Genomic DNA, 17,864 nt, shown 5'->3' on the forward strand with positions numbered 1-17,864 from the left:
CTCGCCGGTCTCCTCTCTCCCTGGTCTCCTAAGTCTCATCTCTCTCTCCATGGTCTCCTAACTCTCATCTCTCTCTCCCCTGTCTCCTAAGTCTCATCTCTTTCTCGCCTCTCCCTGGTCTCCTCCCTCTCTCCCTGGTCTCCTCTTTTCTCCCTGGTCTCCTAAGTCTCATCTCTCTCTCCCTGGTCTCCTCTCTCCCTGGTCTCCTAAGTCTCATCTCTCTCTCCCTGGTCTCCTAAGTCTCATCTCTCTCTCCCTGGTCTCCTAAGTCTCATCTCTCTCTCCCTGGTCTCCTCTCTCCCTGGTCTCCTAAGTCTCATCTCTCTCTCCCTGGTCTCCTCTCTCCCTGGTCTCCTCTCTCCCTGGTCTCCTAAGTCTCATCTCTCTCTCCCTGGTCTCCTCTCTCCCTGGTCTCCTAAGTCTCATCTCTCTCTCCCTGGTCTCCTCTCTCCCTGGTCTCCTCTCTCCCTGGTCTCCTAAGTCTCATCTCTCTCTCCCTGGTCTCCTCTCTCTCTCCCTGGTCTCCTCTCTCCCTGGTCTCCTCTCTCCCTGGTCTCCTAAGTCTCATCTCTCTCTCCCTGGTCTCCTCTCTCCCCAGTCTCCTAACTCTCATCTCTGCGCTGGTGTTTCTCAGGATGCGGTGCACAAGGAGAACCATAGAAACCCCAGAACCAGACTGGCTCCTAAACTGGCTGTGCATCAAGAGGTGGTGAGACACGCAGCTTTTATGTTTGAACAGATACAAACATGACTTTGTCCCCCTGTCAATAAAACTGTTAAACAGTAGGGGAGACACAGAGGCTGATGATAATGGACTGGAGCCTGGCCTGTAGGGCATCATCATGTGGATGTGTCACCTCGTCACAGCCTTGCCTGTTTGTGTGGGTGGGGACATTATGTGTACATTATATACATCAGTGTACATTATGATGACAGCGTTAACAATGTACGTTGTGTCAATGTGTTTCTATGTGTCGATTCTATGTGTTTATGTGGAAGCTCTGTCAGATTTCCCCTCGAGGATAATAAAGTATAGCATCTCACCTTTAGTCTTTATATTACTTATTGGTTTACTTTGGGTCTCCTGAGTGGTGCAGCGGTCTAAGGCACTGCATCTCAGTGCTAGAGGCGTCACTACAGACACCTTGGTTCGAATCCAGGCTGTATCACAACCGGCTGTGATTGGTTTGGCTGGGGTAGGCCGTCATTGTAAATAAGAATTAGTTCTTAACTGACTTTTCTAGTTAAATAAATCAAAAGATGACATGGTTTCTCCTCCATCTATAGCCATCTCCGGCCAGGGGCAGTAAAGACCCGGGATCCATAAGGCCCCAGGACTCCCAGTCCAGCTTGCATAGCAGGAAAGAAGGAACGATGCAGAAGATCGGAGTCTTCGGTAGCAAGGGTAAGAGTTGACACTAACAGTAGCACGGAATGGCTTGGTGCAACTCTGCACTGACAGCATGACCGTCTATCCCACACAGAACAGCACTGCGGAGTATAGAGCACCGAGCACAGACTATATGATCAGCATCATCATCATCAGACCAAAGAGCCAGAAACTGAAACCACACTGGAGTCAAAGTAACATCTTCAGTGGAACAAAACGCACCTTAATGGTCAAGTTCAATATAACCTGCCACAATCCCTCTCGGTCCAGAACTAGTCCATGGATGCTGTCCGGTCTCTCAGTCCACAGTTAGTCCATGGATGCTGCCTGGTTTCTCTCAGTCCAGAACTAGTCCATGGATGCTGCCTGGTCTCTCTCAGTCCAGAACTAGTCCATGGATGCTGCCTGGTCTCTCTCAGTCCAGAACTAGTCCATGGATGCTGTCCGGTCTCTCAGTCCACAGTTAGTCCATGGATGCTGCCTGGTTTCTTTCAGTCCAGAACTAGTCCATGGATGCTCCCTGGTCTCTCTCATTCCACAGTTAGTCCATGGATGCTGCCTGGTTCCTTTCAGTCCAGAACTAGTCCATGGATGCTCCCTGGTCTCTCTCATTCCACAGCTAGTCCATGGATGCTCCCTGGTCTCTCTCATTCCACAGCTAGTCCATGGATGCTGCCACCGGGGCAGTTTTCTGTAGCCTGGTCCCAGATCTGTTTGTTCTTTTTCCTACTCCATTGTCCTTGTCAAGAATTTCAATTCCATAAGGAGTTGACGAGTGCTGAAACAGACTGGCACCCAGGCTAGTTTTTTTTCTGGCCTACAGTAATGGCTTGCTCTGGCTTTAACTTTTTATTGGCCTATGCTGCTCAGCTTTTTAAAAGCCCTTACGTCCCTCTTTCTCTCTGCAGCTAAAAAGATAATGGGATTGGTGAGCGGGAAATCCCCTGAGACGGAAAGGGGGTCGTCCATGAGCGTTAGACCCATGAAGTCCAAGTGGAAGCTGTACAGACCAGAGATCTCCTCCCTGATAGACTTCTCCTCCCACCCGGTGAGAACCCACAGCCAGCTGCACATCCCTTTGATTAGGCCTGGGCAATATGGCCAAAGTATGTCACAATATTTGTCTTATTGTTGATGGTATAGCTGTATTTAATGTTTCTGAATAATACAAGTTTTAAATATGTTTTATGAGTAGCAGGGGTTGGAACCGGTTCAGGGAACAGAACACCGGAAAATAATGACATTTTTCAAGGAACAGAAACGGAACCGGAATGAAAGTGATCCATTGTATTCCGGAACAGAACCGTTATTTTAAAAGCATGGGAACCAGCTAATAACGTTCTTTTAGGTTACGGGCATTTTTCTATAGTTGCATCTTGCGCCATAGGCTACACTTGTCTCTCCATCATGCATGTAAACAACTAGCTTGCCTGCTCTATCCACACTGATTGGTGAAGTCATTTAATTAACTAAATGTAAACAACTGTCGATTTTTCACAGGTTAATAAAAAAAGGAACAGAATGGAACAATATACACCTGTACTTTTTTGGGGGTTCGAACCGGTTCAGAACTTTATTTTGCCGATTGGAACAGTGGAACGGAATTTAAAAAATAACGGTTCTGTTCAGAACAAAACGATCAGTTCCAACCCCTGATGAGTAGTGCAGGACCCTAGGATGGCTCCAAATAAATTCTACATGGTTTTAATGGGCTTTCTCTCTTCTGATTGGTTTATACTCAACCAAAACTGACAGTGAAGTAGTCCAATTAGTATAACTTATTTATGCAATATTGTATCAAGAAGTCATTATAGACGGTATTGTAAAAACCCATACCTGTATGCGGGTCCATCCGTATGATATATGGCCCAGCCCTACATCTGATTACTACAAACAGGAAATATATATGATTGGTAGGCCTGCTCTAGACCCGGGACAAAAGAGCTATTGGGATAGAAGCTCTTCATTTTTTTTATTTATTCATCAGCAAACTTGTTGATACATTTTAGGGGGGGGTATGTTGTTTATCACAGATGTGTACCCAAATAAAAAGGTATGCACGAAGGCAAACCTAGAGGCTCAGGTCCTACGCTGCTCAGCCCTGCCCTGTGGATAGTGATTCCCATTCATTTGAGGTTGATATGGTGGGTGTCATGTAAGAGGTACTTGTTGATTAACTTTGGTTGTAAACCTCTGTCTCAGATCATCAGTGGAGTTCCAGACGAGAAAGAGAGTGACCATCTCATCGTCAAGAGAGAACTCCGGACTGAAGTCAAAGACGCTGCTCTTAATGGTACAGGGTAATGAATGAATTGATTTTTTAATGAAGGACATCTTGAGGTTTCCAGAAGTCGTGTATTTTCTGAAATCACTTCCTCTTAGCTGCCTGTTTTCTTTCATATAGTCTTCATTTAGCACTTCATTCTATTTTATTTCTACGTATTTAACGTTGCACATATGATTATTTCTCTCCATTGTGTGCTATGTATAATATGATTTAACAGAATATAATCAAGTATTTTTATTCTCAGTCCAGAACATCATCGTGGTAATGCAGTAATCTGAAGATTTAGTATAGTACTTTATAAAAACACAGTATAGTACTTTACTGTGATCATCTCAACGATGTTCATGTAAAAACACAGTATATTACTTTACTGTGATCATCTCAACGATGTTCACGTAAAAACACAGAGTACTTTACTGTGATCATCTCAATGATATTCATGTAAAAACACAGTATAGTACTTTATTGTGATCATCTCAACAATGTTCATGTAAAAACACAGTATAGTACTTTTATAAAAACACAGTATAATACTTTACTGTGATCATCTCAATGATGTTCATGTAAAAACACAATATAGTACTTTTAAAAAAAAGTTTAAAAAAAGATCTGTATGCTGATGACACAATTATTCATTTATGCGTATCTAATATTCAGAAGGCTTTTCAGGACTTACAGTACAGACTTACAGGCTTTTGATGTTATTCAAAGGCAGCTTTTCCAATTGAAACTTAATGCAAGGAAAACAAAATGTATGGTTTTCTCTTCCCTGAAAGTAAACAGATGGAGTCACTTGCAGATTTTAACTATAAAATTCCAGCAAATTGATAGGGTCATCTCCTATAAGTATCTTGGGATTTAGTAAAGTACTTTATTGGGATCATCACAACAATGTTCATGTAAAAAAACACTAGTTTATTTTTGTGGAGCAGAATGAATATCTCACTAGGGACAACCACTACCAAGTCCTATTTGTGTTGATAATGCATGGTGTAACATAGATATAGGGCCCTATTCAATCAGCTCTGCTACTCAGCGTAGTATCTGGGATAAGACGGAACACCATCACAAGCTGCTCTTTTGGTTTAACTCAGGAAACCTTCTTTTATTTACTAAATGAATCTAAATGTTTTTCCCAGTCTCCTTTTCAATACCACTGCTAACATATACCAAGGTGGTTTAATAAAACAGGTACTATTCCTTTGTAATACTGTACTGCTAACATATACCAAGGTGGTTGAAGAAAACACTACTATTCCTTTAATAGTAAAACACTACTATTCCTTTGTAATACTGTACTGCTATCATATACCAAGGTGGTTGAAGAAAACACTACTATTCCTTTGTAATACTGTACTGCTAACATATACCAAGGTGGTTTAATAAAACACTACTATTCCTTTGTAATACTGTACTGCTAACATATACCCAGGTGGTTTAATAAAACACTACTATTCCTTTGTAATACTGTACTGCTAACATATACCCAGGTGGTTTAATAAAACACTACTATTCCTTTGTAATACTGTACTGCTAACATATACCAAGGTGGTTTAATAAAACACTACTATTCCTTTGTAATACTGTACTGCTAACATATACCCAAGTGGTTTAATAAAACACTATAACCTGGTTGAGCCATCCATTGTTTAAGTTTTGTGCATACAAACCCTTGCCTACTAAAATCTAACTTTCTAGTTTGCTGAATTATTGCAGTGAATGAGGCTAGCTACAGTAACTAAGTATATACCCAGTGGTGTAAAGTACTTAAGTAAAAATACTTTAAAGTACTACTTAAGTAGTTATGGGTATCTTTAATTTACTATTTATATTTTTGACAACTTACTTCACTACATTCCTAAATAAATAATGTATGTATTACTCCATACATTTCCCCTGACACCTAAAAGTACTTATTACATTTTGAATGCTTAGCAGGACAGGAAAATTCACGCACTTATCAAGAGAGCATCCCTGGTCATCCCTACTGCCTCTGATCTGGAGGACTCACTAAACAGAGAACATCCCTGGTCATCTAAACAGAGAACATCCCTGGTCATCCCTACTGCCTCTGATCTGGTAGACTCACTAAACACATGCACTGAGTTTTGCCCCTGGCTATCCGTAAAGAAAAAGTTTTCCGTCTGGTTTACTTAATATAAGGAATTTGAAATTATTTTTACTTTTAATACTTAAATATATTTTAGCTATTGCATTTACTTTTGATACTTAAGTTATTTAAAACCAAATATTTTATTGAAGTAGAATTGTACTGGGTGACTTTTACTGGGAGTCATTTTCTATGAAGGTATCTTTACTTTTACTCAAGTATGACCATTGGGTACTTTTTCCTCCACTTTATTGCATCCAAACCACTCCAAGTATTGTGACCATCTGTTTGTGTACTCTGAAATCAGCTCAGCAGTCACTGTTTTGGGCCATAATGGATGTTGCTTTTTTTGTTGTTGTTATTCATAGAATATTTAAATTGCATCCGAATACGCTAAATGATGAAGTGACACATCAAGACAAGGCAGCTGCCGGGCTGGCAGTATTGAAAAGGTTTTGTTCTGGGACGGATGTCGCAGTTATGGCTGTTCATCCAGCATGCACAGGGGGGTTCTTGTGCTTTTTCTTTCTCTGCAAAGCTGTAAATGTGTGTAAGTGATATAATGAGCCAGATTCTCATTCACAGCACAATCATGTTCTTCACTATGTTTTGAAATGAGATAGCTATGAGGAAGATAATCATTTGGCAGAGTTCTGGGTTTGGCATTTGGTATCAGCTCAGACCCAGAGATAGGCCTTATAGTCAGCTAATTGTATATTACAGCACCATCGAATCCAGCTAAAAGATTTTCACAGTGCGTAGTGCTTCGTGAACCAGGAGAGAAGGAAAGGAGCCTTCATCCAAAGGCCTCATCAGGAAACTTTTGGTATTTGATTAGGATCCCCATTAGCTGTTGCAAAAGCAGCAGCTAATCTTCCTGTGGTCCACACAAAACATGAAATAATACAGAACATTAATAAACAAGAACAGCTCAAAGACAGAACTACATCAATTGAAATACATGTAAAACATTTTTTTTAAAGGCACACGTAGCCTACATATCAATACCAATACATACAAACATAGTATCTGGGTCAAATAGGGGAGAGGCGTTGTGCCGTGAGGTGTTGCTCTATTTATGTTTTTGAAACCAGGTTTGCTGTTCACTTGAGCAATATGAGATGGAACGGAGTTCCATGCAATAATGGCTCTATATAATATTGTATGCTTTCTTGAATATGTTCTGGATTTGGAGACTGTAAAAGAAAAAGACCCCTGGTGGCATGTCTGGTGGGGTAAGTGTGTGTGTCAGAGCTGTGTGTAAATTCACTATATAAACAATTTCAGATTTTTTATCACATTCGTGTTTCTAATAAAAACAAGAAGTGATGCAGTCAGTCTCTCTCAACTCTTAGCCAAGCGAGACTGGCATGAATAGTATTTATATCAGCCCTCTGATTATGGTTTATCTTGCATTTTACAGAGATTGAGCTTTCAGAAGTTTTGACGGCACTCAAATCTATTGATATTAAGAAAGTGTCTGGTCTGGATGAATTAAACCCTTATTTTCTAAGAATTGGCACAGCGATCATTGCTGCCCCTCACTCATATATTAAACCTTTCATTGGCGAGTAATACCATTCCAAAAGTCTGGAAAGCAGCCTACGTCACGCCTTTACATAAGTGTGGAGATCCGTCCCAGTTGGACAACTACTGTCCCATATCTAAACTGTCTGCACTGGCAAAAGGTTTGGAAAACCTGGTGGACTCGCAGTTGAAAGACTTTCTTTATAATAACTCCGTTTTATCTCGATTTTAGAGCCAAGCATAGTACAATTACTGCAATAAGTAAGGTTATAGGTGATATTCTAGATGCTTAGGACAAGAAAAATCACTGTGTTTCACTTTTTATTGACTTATCGAAGGCCTTTGACACTGTTGACCATGCTCTGTGGTTGTATAGACTAAAAAAGGTTGGTTTAAGTGTTGATGCATAGGATTGGTTCCAAAACTGCCTTTCTGACAGAACACAGTGTGTAGCTCAGGAGGATATGGAATCTGAGTTTACAAGGCTTAGAAAGAGTTCCCCAGGGCTCAATTTTAGGTCTGATCATTTTTACACTGTATGTAAATGATTTAGGGAAGACTATTGACTCTGCAAATCTCCATCTGTATGCTGATGACGCAATTATTTATATATGCGTATCGAATATTGAGAAGGCTTTTCAAGACTTACATTTGGCTTTTGATGTTATTCAACGGCAGCCTTTCAAATTGAAACTTGTGTTTAATGCAAGGAAAACAAAATGTATGGTTTAAAAGAAAACCGATGGAGTCACTTGCAGATTTTATCTATAAAATGCCAGAAAATTAATAGGCTCACCTCCTATAAGTATCTTGGGATTTGGTAAGATGAAAATATTAATTTTAAACAGCACATTTATAACTGAAATTGGGTTTCTATTTTAGTAACAAATCTTGCTTTTCAATGTTAGTCAGAAAGGAACATGTTCAAGGCACTTTTGTGTACAACGCATTGATGGGACAACTCCCTTTGTATCTCTGTTCTTTACTGACCAGATCAGTCACTCACTGCTGTCCTTGTCTGTTCTTAAGGCTAGAACTGAGATAGGGAAACAATCATTTTCCCATAATGCCCCTTCATCCAGGAACATGTTTCAAAAGATATTAACGTTAGGGGAGTTGGTGTCCTTGCCTGTTTTTAAGACTCTGATCGACAACACTGTTTGTGACAGCTGCAGTTTCTAATCTTCAATTGTATCTGTAACTTGTGACACTTTGTCTTTTGTGTGTATTTTGTATTTTCTGTAATATTTTCTGTACACGCTGCTATTTCCCTGTTTTGCCTTCTGGCCAGGTCGCCCTCACAAAAGACTGTTTTAACCTTAATGGCTATTACATGGTTAAATAAAGGTTTAAAAAAAGCAATGAAGAGCAAAACTTGCCGCTCTGTTCTGGGCCAGCTGGGGCTTAACTAGGTCTTTCCTTGCAGCACTGGACCATATGACTGGAAAATAATCAAGATTAGACAAAACTGGAGCCTGCAGAACTTGCTTTTTGGAATGTGGTGTCAAAAAAAGCAGCGTAACTCTTTATTACGGACAGACCTCTCCCCATCTTTACAACCATTGCATCCATATGTTTTGACAATGACAGATTACAATCTAAGGTAATGCCAAGTAATTTAGTCTCCTCAACTTGTTCAACAGCCACACCATTCATTACCAGATTCAGCTGAGGTCTTGCACTTAGGGAATGATTTGTACTGCAACTCTTTGTTTAAGGGTTTCAGTGACTTCATTAGCAGTGGTTGCTGATGCGTATATTGTTGAATCATCAGTATACATGGACACATGCTTTGTTTAATGCCAGTGGCCCGGAGCCTCCGGCGACGCTACTCAGCCCGGAGCCTCCGGCGACGCTACTCAGCCCGGAGCCTCCGGCGACGCTACTCAGCCCGGAGCCTCCGGCGACGCTACTCAGCCCGGAGCCTCCGGCGACGCTACTCAGCCCGGAGCCTCCGGCGACGCTACTCAGCCCTGAGCCTCCGGCGACGCTCCTCAGCCCGGAGCCTCCGGCGACGCTCCTCAGCCCGGAGCCTTCGGCGACGCCTCTCAGCCCGGAGCCTTCGGCGACGCCTCTCAGTCCGGAGCCTTCGGCGGTGATCTGCAGCCCAGAGCCTTCAGCGGTGGTCTGCAGCCCAGAGCCTTCAGCGGTGGTCTGCAGCCCAGAGCCTTCAGCGGTGGTCTGCAACCCAGAGCCTTCAGCGGTGGTCGGCAGCGCAGAACCTCTGGTAATGATCCACAGGTCAGGGTTCCAGAAGCAGAGGGATCTGCGGGCAGAACGGGGGCTACGCCCGGAGCCACCTCCGGAGCTGGAGGATTGGCGGAAGGTCTGGGTGTAGCGCAGGAGCACCCTCCCTTCCCTCCCTTTTTGTTTAGGGTTGTTTTTGTGGGTTTTTGGTTTGGTGTGCAGTCGAGGTCAGCACCTTCGGGGGGGGTGGTACTGTCACGTCCTGACCAGTGAAAGAGGTAATTTGCCATAGTAGTATGGTCAGGGCGTGGTAGGAGGGTTTGTTTTGTATGTATTTTGGGTTTTCTGTTTCTATGTGGGTTTGTTCTAGTTGTCTATTTCTATGTGTTGGTTTTCATGATCGGACGGATATGGTTTCCAATCAGAGGCAGGTGTCTTTCGTTGTCTCTGATTGGAAGCCATACTTAGGCAGCCTGTTTTTACTTTGGGGTTGTGGGTAGTTGTTTTCCGTTCTAGTCTAAGTACCTGACGGGACTGTGTTGGTCGTTTTGTTATTTTGTCAAGTGTCATCATTAAAGGAAAAGAATGAGCACTATCCACACTGTGTCTTGGTCTCCATTTCACGACCCCTGTGACACCCACAATCTTCTTATTATCAACCAATCATCAGTCAGTTATTCTTTCAACCAATCATCAGTCATTTGTGTCAGTGCAGTACATTTTGAGTGCCCTTCTCTATAAGCATGCTGAAAGTCTGTTGTTAATTTGTTTACAGTGAAATAGCATTGTATTTGGTCAAAAACAATTATTTCCAACAGTTTGCTAAGAGCTGGCAGCTGATGGCTATATATATAATACAATTCAAGGTGAGGGCGATCGAAATGCATTTGGCGGTTGATCTACTTCTGTTCTGTAAATAGCACTGTGTGCTCTTTTCGAAGGATGGTTCCCAGTCTTTTCAGGGCTATGGGATATGGGGGGTTGGGGGTGTCTGCCGGGCATTGGGATGACAACCCAACTCGGGATGAGGAGGGGTTTTAGCAGGTGGAATAGTGGGGACCAATTGGAGGTTTACTTAGTAACAATGCAAATATCAAGGTACAGCTATATATATAGACACTCAATCATCATGTTACTTTTAATTGGTCCGTTTACAAACATATTTTGATAAATAGAATTTAAAGTTGTCTCATTAAGATAAGTGGTGAAATAAGTATAGCCAGTTACAATTGTAATGGCCTAGCAGATAATAAGAAAAGATGATCAGTATTTACCTGGTTAAAAGAGAAGGATTTCTATTTCTACTTTGCACTTTCTTCCACTACAAATCTACCATTCCAGTGTTTTACTTGCTATATTGTATTTACTTTGCCAATATCTATTGTTTACAGGAAACCCATTCAACAATTTTAGATGAAGTTTTGTGGGAAAAGGACTGGGGGGGTGAAATATATTTCTCCCATGGGCAAAGAAACTAAAAAAGGGTGATGGTTTTAATTAACAGTAATTTTGATCCAAATGTGCAAATTGTCCAAACAGATCATCAAGGTAGATGGATTATTTTAAATATGTTATTGGACAATAAACAGATATGGCTTATTAACCTATACGGTCCAAATAATGATGATCCAAGCTTCTTTGAAAATATATAGGAATTTATCAACTCTACAAACAACACAAGACTCTATTATTATGGTGGGAGATTATAATACGGTCTCAAATACCTCTATGGACTGGAAAGGAAATCACACTGCAAACTATCACCCTCAGGCACTTAAGGAAATCATGAATGTAATGGATATATTGGAATTAGTGGATATATGGAGACTTAAATACCCTGACCTAGTGAGATATACATGGCGGAGGCTTAATCAAGCTAGTCGTCTTGACTACTTTCTTATGCCATTCTCTCTGGCACAATTTTTTTTTTTTTAAGTGTTGATAGGGGACAGAATGCGGTCGGATCATCACATAATTTCCCCTACTGTATTTATTTATTTATTTATTTTGCTCCTTTGCACCCCATTATTTCTATTTCTACTTTGCACTTTCTTCCACTACAAATCTACCATTCCAGTGTTTTACTTGCTATATTGTATTTACTTTGCCTTTACCTCCCTTATCTCACCTCATTTGCTCACATTGTATATAGACTTATTTTTCTACTGTATTATTGACTGTATGTTTTGTTTTACTCCATGTGTAACTCTGTGTTGTTGCATGTGTCGAACTGCTTTGTTTTATCTTGGCCAGGTCGCAATTGTAAATGAGAACTTGTTCTCAACTTGCCTACCTGGTTAAATAAAGGTGAAATAAAAAATAAAAAATAATTGCCATATATATTACTCTCACAGAATTTCCACGTGGGAGAGGAAATTGGAAATGTAATCAAAGCCTACTTGATGATACATTGTTTAGAACTAGGACAGAAGAATTTATAACTGACTTTTTCAGACATAGCATAGGTACAGCAGATCCCCTTATTGTATGGGACGCTTTTAAATGTGCCTTTAGAGGCCATGCAATTCAGTACTCATCTATAAAACAAAAGCAATTTAGATCAAAACAGTCAATATTAACAAAGGAAATTGAAGGACTAACAGTACAGTTAGATAGAAATAAAAACTGTACCATAGAGGCACAGAATAAGTTAGAGGAAAAACAAAAAGAAATGGAGGAACTTATTCAAGAAAGATCCAGTGTAATATATTATAAAAATAAAGCGAACTGGATGGAATATGGGGAAAAATGCACCAAATTATTTTTCAATCTTCAATATAGAAATGCTACCAAAAAAATGTATTGAAACTTGTTACAAATGATAGAGTCACGCATGATTCACAGAATTATATTTTGAAAGAGGAAGTAAAATACTTTAAAATAATATGTTTTCATTTCAGTCTCCTCCATCTCCACTAACTGAAACTAATTGTATGGATTTGTTTCCTAATAATAATGTAAAGTGAACATCTGTACAGAAAGAGTCATGTGAAGGCCAAATTACAGAGGAGGAACTGCTTGATGCAATTAAAGCCTTTAAGACTGGGAAAACTCCAGGGCTGGATGGCATACCAGTGGAAGTATACCAAACTTTTTTTGATGTACTCAGAGGACCATTATTAGCATGTTTTAACCACTCCTATATAAACGGTAGATTATCAGACATGCAACAAGAAGGTCTGATATCATTATTACTGAAACAGGACCCAAGTGTATAAAGATCCAGTCCATTTAAAAAATTGGAGACCTCTTACACTTCAGTGTTGTGATGCAAAACTCCTAGCAAAATGCTTGGCTCATAGAATTAAAAAAGTATTGTCAGATATTGTTCATCCTAATCAGACAGGTTTTTTACATGGACGAAACATTGGAGATAATATAAGAAACTGGAAACAATAGAACACTATGAAATATCGGGGACACCAGGCCTGGTTTTCATAGCTGATTTTGAAAAGGCTTTTGATAAAGTTTATATATAAATGCCTAGAATATTTAAATTTTGGGGAATCTCTTATAAAATGGGTTAAAGTTATTTATAGTAACCCGAGGTGTAAAATAGTAAATAATGGCTACATCTCAGAAAGTTTTAAACTATCTAGAGGAGTAAAACAAGGTTGTCCACTATCGGCATATCTATTTATTATTGCCGTCGAAGTGTTAGCTGTTAAAATTAGATCAAACAATAATATTAAGGGATTAGAAATTCGTGGCTTAAAAACTAAGGTGTCATTGTACGCTGATGATTCATATTTTCTTTTAAAACCACAATTAGAATCTCTCCATGGCCTCAGAGGATCTAGATACATTTGCAATCTTCTCTGGATTAAAAACAATTTATGATAAGTGTACTATATTACGTATTGGATCACAAAAAAATGCTAATTTTACATTACTGTGTAGTTTAACAATTAAATGGTCTGACGGAGATGTGCACATACTCGGCATACAAATCCCAAAAGAAAGAAATGATCTCACTCCAAATAATTTTTATAGAACGTTAGCAAAAATAGATAAGATCTTACTACCATGGAAAGGAAAATACCTGTCTATTTGTGGGAAAATCACCCTGATTAACTCTTTAGTCATATCACAGTTTACCTTTTTGCTTATGGTTTTGCCTACACCTAGTGACCTGCTTTTTAAATTATATGAACAAAAAATATTCAATTTTATTTGGAATGGCAAGCCAGACAAAATTAAAAGGGCCTATTTATATAATGAATATGAATTCAGAGGGCAGAAATGATTAAATATTAATGCATTAGAACTCGCACTAAAGGCATTACTCATACAAAAGTTATACTTAATTAAATCCAAACTGGTTCTCTAGTAAATTGGTAGGAATATCTCATCCTATGTTCAAGAATGGCTTTTTTCCCTTTATTCAGATTACACCTGCTCACTTTCGGTTGTTTGAAAAGGAAATAATCTCCAAAATATCGTTATTTTTTAAACAAGCATTAGAAACTTGGTTGCAATTTCAGTTTAATCCACCTGAAAAGACAGGACAAATAATACAACAAATATTGTGGTTAAACTCAAATATACTAATTGATTAAAAAAAAACATTTTTCGAAGACATTTTAAAAAAAGGTATAATTTTTGTGAATGATGTAAGTAGGAGTGGTGGAGTTATGTCACACATGCAGCTAACACAGACATATGGAAATGTCTGCTCTACCCAAAATTACAACCAACTAATTGCAGCATTACTACAAAAATGGAAGAGTCAAGTAGAAGGGGAAAAAAGTAAGGAACTTGTATGTTGGCCCTGTATTAAAGAGCATAAATGGTTAAAGAAAAGTGTGATAAATAAAAGCATATACCAATTTCATTTAAGGACCAAAAAACTGACAGCTGTGCCATATAAATTGCAAAATAGTTGGGAAGAGATATTCGATGTACCCATTCCATGGTACATGGTTTATGAAATGATATGCAAAACAACGCCGGATTCATAACTTCAAATGTTTCTATTTAAATTATTATACAAAATTCTTGCAACCAATAGAATGTTATATATATGGGAGATACAATCTTCCCAGCTCTGCAGATTCTGCTGTGAGGAGGCAGAGTCATTAGATCATTTATTTTGGTATTGTCCATATGTAGCTCGTTTTTGGTCACAGGTCCAACAGGAATGGCTGAAGAATTGCAACATTTGCCTAGAACTAATGCTGCAGATAGCAATAATGGGTCATTTGAAAAGCCATAGTCAATCGATCAATAATATAATAATTATTTTAGCAAAAATGTTTATCTTTAATTTACAATCTGTAGAAGCAATGAAAATAGACAGGTTCAGTACTTTTGTGAAGCATCACAGCACAGTTGAAAAATATATGGCAAATAGAAATCCTAAATGGATGGTGTTGAGAGATAGATGGGAGGGGTTGAACGGAGCTGAAGGGTGGGACTAATAACAAGATAACCAATGTAAAACATACGGGGTCTGTAAAATGTATATAGGTTCAGATATTTTTTGAAATAGCACAGTTACAAACTGGATGGACATCAGAAATAGAGGAAGGACTAAAAACAAACAAAATATAACTATCGTAAAATAGATTGTGTCTGTAAAACGTGTATAAGATGTATAAACTGAAGGTAGAAGCCTAAGTGTTATTGTTTATTAGTTTACTCCAATTGGGGGAGGGGTGGTAGGGTTTGCAGGGGGAATAATAAAGGAAGGTATATTCTTAAAAAAGTTTGTGTCACGTCCTGACCCTAGTAAGATGTCATTTTCTATAGTAGAGTGGGTCAGGGCGTGACAGGGGGTGTTTTGGGTGGTTTTTCTATGTTTTCTATTTCTATGCTTAGTTCTTGTTTTCTATTTCTATGTTGGAGTTTTTTAGTATGATCTCCAATTAGAGTCAGCTGGTTCGCGTTGTTTCTAATTGGAGATCATATTTAAGTTGTTTTTTTTTCTATTGTGTTTGTGGGCAGTTGTATTCTGTTTAGTTGTGTTCTGTGTAGTCTTCAGCACCTGACAGAACTGTTAGCTGATTGTTTTCTCTTTATTTTCTTTAGTGTTCTGAGTTTAATAAACAGTAATTATGAGCACTCAACACGCTGTGCCTTGGTCCCCTCTATACGACAGCCGTTACAGTATGTCTATATAGGTATGTGTATGTATATATGTGTATATGTATATGAATATATATATTTACCCCCAAAAAATATATGGGGGATAGGAAATGATGCAGACAATTTCATCGATGGAAGCAACAATCTTTCCGCAATATTAAACTGATCCACTGCTTAAAATGTAAGAAAAAAAAAGCTTATAGGTCTGCTGTTAGAACCAGTAAAGTCCGCTTTACCACTCTTGAGTAGCGGAATGACTTTGGCTTCTCTCCAGGCCTGAGGACAAAGACTTTCCTCCAGGCTCAGATTAAAGATATGACAGATAGGAGTGGCTATAGAGTCAGCTACCATCCTCAGTAGCTTTCCATCTAAATTGTCAATGCCGGGAGGTTTGTCATTATTGCTCGTTAACAATCATTTTTCCACCTCTCCCACACTAACTTTACAAAATTCAAATTTGCGATGCTTTTCTTTCATAATGAGATTTTTTTGCATGAATAGATGGCTCACTGTTCGTTGTTGGCATTTCCCACCTAAGTTTTCATTAAAATAATTGGCAACATTAAATGGTTTTGTGATGAATAAGCCATCTGATTCAATGAAAGATGGAGTTGAATTTGTCTTTCTGCCCATAATTTCATTTAAAGTACTCCAAAGTTTTTTTTCCATCATTCTTTATATCATTGATCTTGGCTTCATAATACAGTTTCGTCACATCATTTCTTAATTTGCAGTAAGTCAGCCAGTCAGATGTGTTTTCAATTCCTCATTAATCCATGGAGCTTTAACGGTTCTAACACGTGCATGTTTATCAATAATTGGAAGAAGCAATTTCAATGCAGCTTCTGGATTCTCCTTATTATTCACATCAGAACAACAAATATTTGTAACATCCTCCACATAAGAGTCACAGCTAAATATTGTGTATGACTAACCACATAACGGCACATACAGCACTGTAGAGCTAAAGATAACAGATAGGCTACAGCACTGTAGAGCTAAAGATAACATACAGGTAGGCTACAGCACGTAGAGCTAGAAATAACAGATAGGCTACAGCACGTAGAGCTAGAGATAACAGATAGGCTACAGCACTGTAGAGCTAAATATAACATACAGATAGGCTACAGCACCATAGACCTAGAGATAACAGATAGGCTACATCAGTGTAGAGCAAAATATAACATACAGATAGGCTACAGCACGTAGAGCTAGAGATAACAGATAGGCTACAGCACTGTAGAGCTAAAGATAACATACAGATAGATGTGTGACTGGAAGGCCATGCTCCTAAATCAGTGCTGCTCCATCTTCCCCATATACAGTGCATTCGGAAAGTATTCTGAAAACGTGAGTTTTTCCACATTTTGTTACGTTACAGCCTTATTCTAAAATGGATAAAATGATTACAAAAGAACAGAAACACCTTATTTACATAAGTATTCAGACCCTTTGCTATGAGACTCAGAATTGAGCTCAGGTGCATCATGTTTTTATTGATCTTCCTTGAGATGTTTCTACAACTTGATTGGAGTCCACCTGTGGTAAATTCAATTGATTGGACAGGGGTACCAAAACATTTCTGCAGCATTGGAGGTCCCCAAGAACACAGTGGCCTCCATCATTCTTAAATGGAAGAAGTTTGGAACCACCAAGACTCTTCCTAGAGCTGACTGCCTGGCTAAACTGAGCAATCGGGGGAGAAGGGCCTTGGTCAGGGAGGTGACCAAGAACCCGATGGTCACTCTGACAGAGCTCCAGAGTTCCTCTGTAGAGATGGGAGAATCTTCTAGAAGGACAACCCTCTCTGCAGCACTCCACCAATCAGGCCTTTATGGTAGAGTTGCCAGACGGAAGCCACTCCTCTGTAAAAGGCAGATGACAGCTCGCTTGGAGTTTGCCTAAAGGCACCTAAAGACTCTCAGACCATGAGAAACAAGATTCTCTCATCTGATGAAACCAAGATTGAACTCTTTGACCTGAATGCCAAGTGTCACATCTGGAGAAAACCTGGCACCATCCCTATGGTGAACCATGGTGGTGGCAGCATCATGCTGTGGGGATGTTTTTCAATGGCAGGGACTGGGAGACTAGTCAGGATTGAGGGAAAGATGAATGGAGCAAAGTACAGAGATCCTTGATGAAAACCTGCTCCAGAGCGCTCAGGACTTCACCTTCCAACAGGACAACGACCATAAGCACGCAGCCAAGACAACACAGCAGTGGCTTTGGGACAAGTCTCTGAATGTCCTTGAGTGGCCCAGCCAGAGCCCAGA

General features: G+C 39.5%; 1 protein-coding gene across 15 annotated transcripts in view; it reads left to right on the top strand.

The window, feature by feature from the left end:
• The window catches only part of kif20ba (kinesin family member 20Ba), a 41,685-nt gene extending 36,375 nt beyond the window's left edge, over positions 1–5,310 (top strand). For 4 of the 15 annotated variants that reach the window (XM_045702332.1, XM_045702343.1, XM_045702339.1 and 1 more), the window contains 4 exons: positions 599–709; positions 1,288–1,405; positions 2,299–2,438; positions 3,593–5,310. In XM_045702332.1, the coding sequence (XP_045558288.1) occupies positions 599–709; positions 1,288–1,405; positions 2,299–2,438; positions 3,593–3,694 (471 nt within the window). In that variant the 3' untranslated portion in view covers positions 3,695–5,310. Of the gene's footprint in view, positions 1–598; positions 710–1,287; positions 1,406–2,298; positions 2,497–3,592 lie in introns of all 15 variants that reach the window. The other 11 variants (XM_045702333.1, XM_045702331.1, XM_045702340.1 and 8 more) reach the window with 5 other exon arrangements.
• The last annotated feature ends 12,554 nt before the right edge of the window (positions 5,311–17,864 follow it).

The sequence above is a fragment of the Salmo salar genome, chromosome ssa19 (genome assembly GCF_905237065.1).
Source record: "Salmo salar chromosome ssa19, Ssal_v3.1, whole genome shotgun sequence".
Classification (NCBI taxonomy): domain Eukaryota; kingdom Metazoa; phylum Chordata; class Actinopteri; order Salmoniformes; family Salmonidae; genus Salmo; species Salmo salar.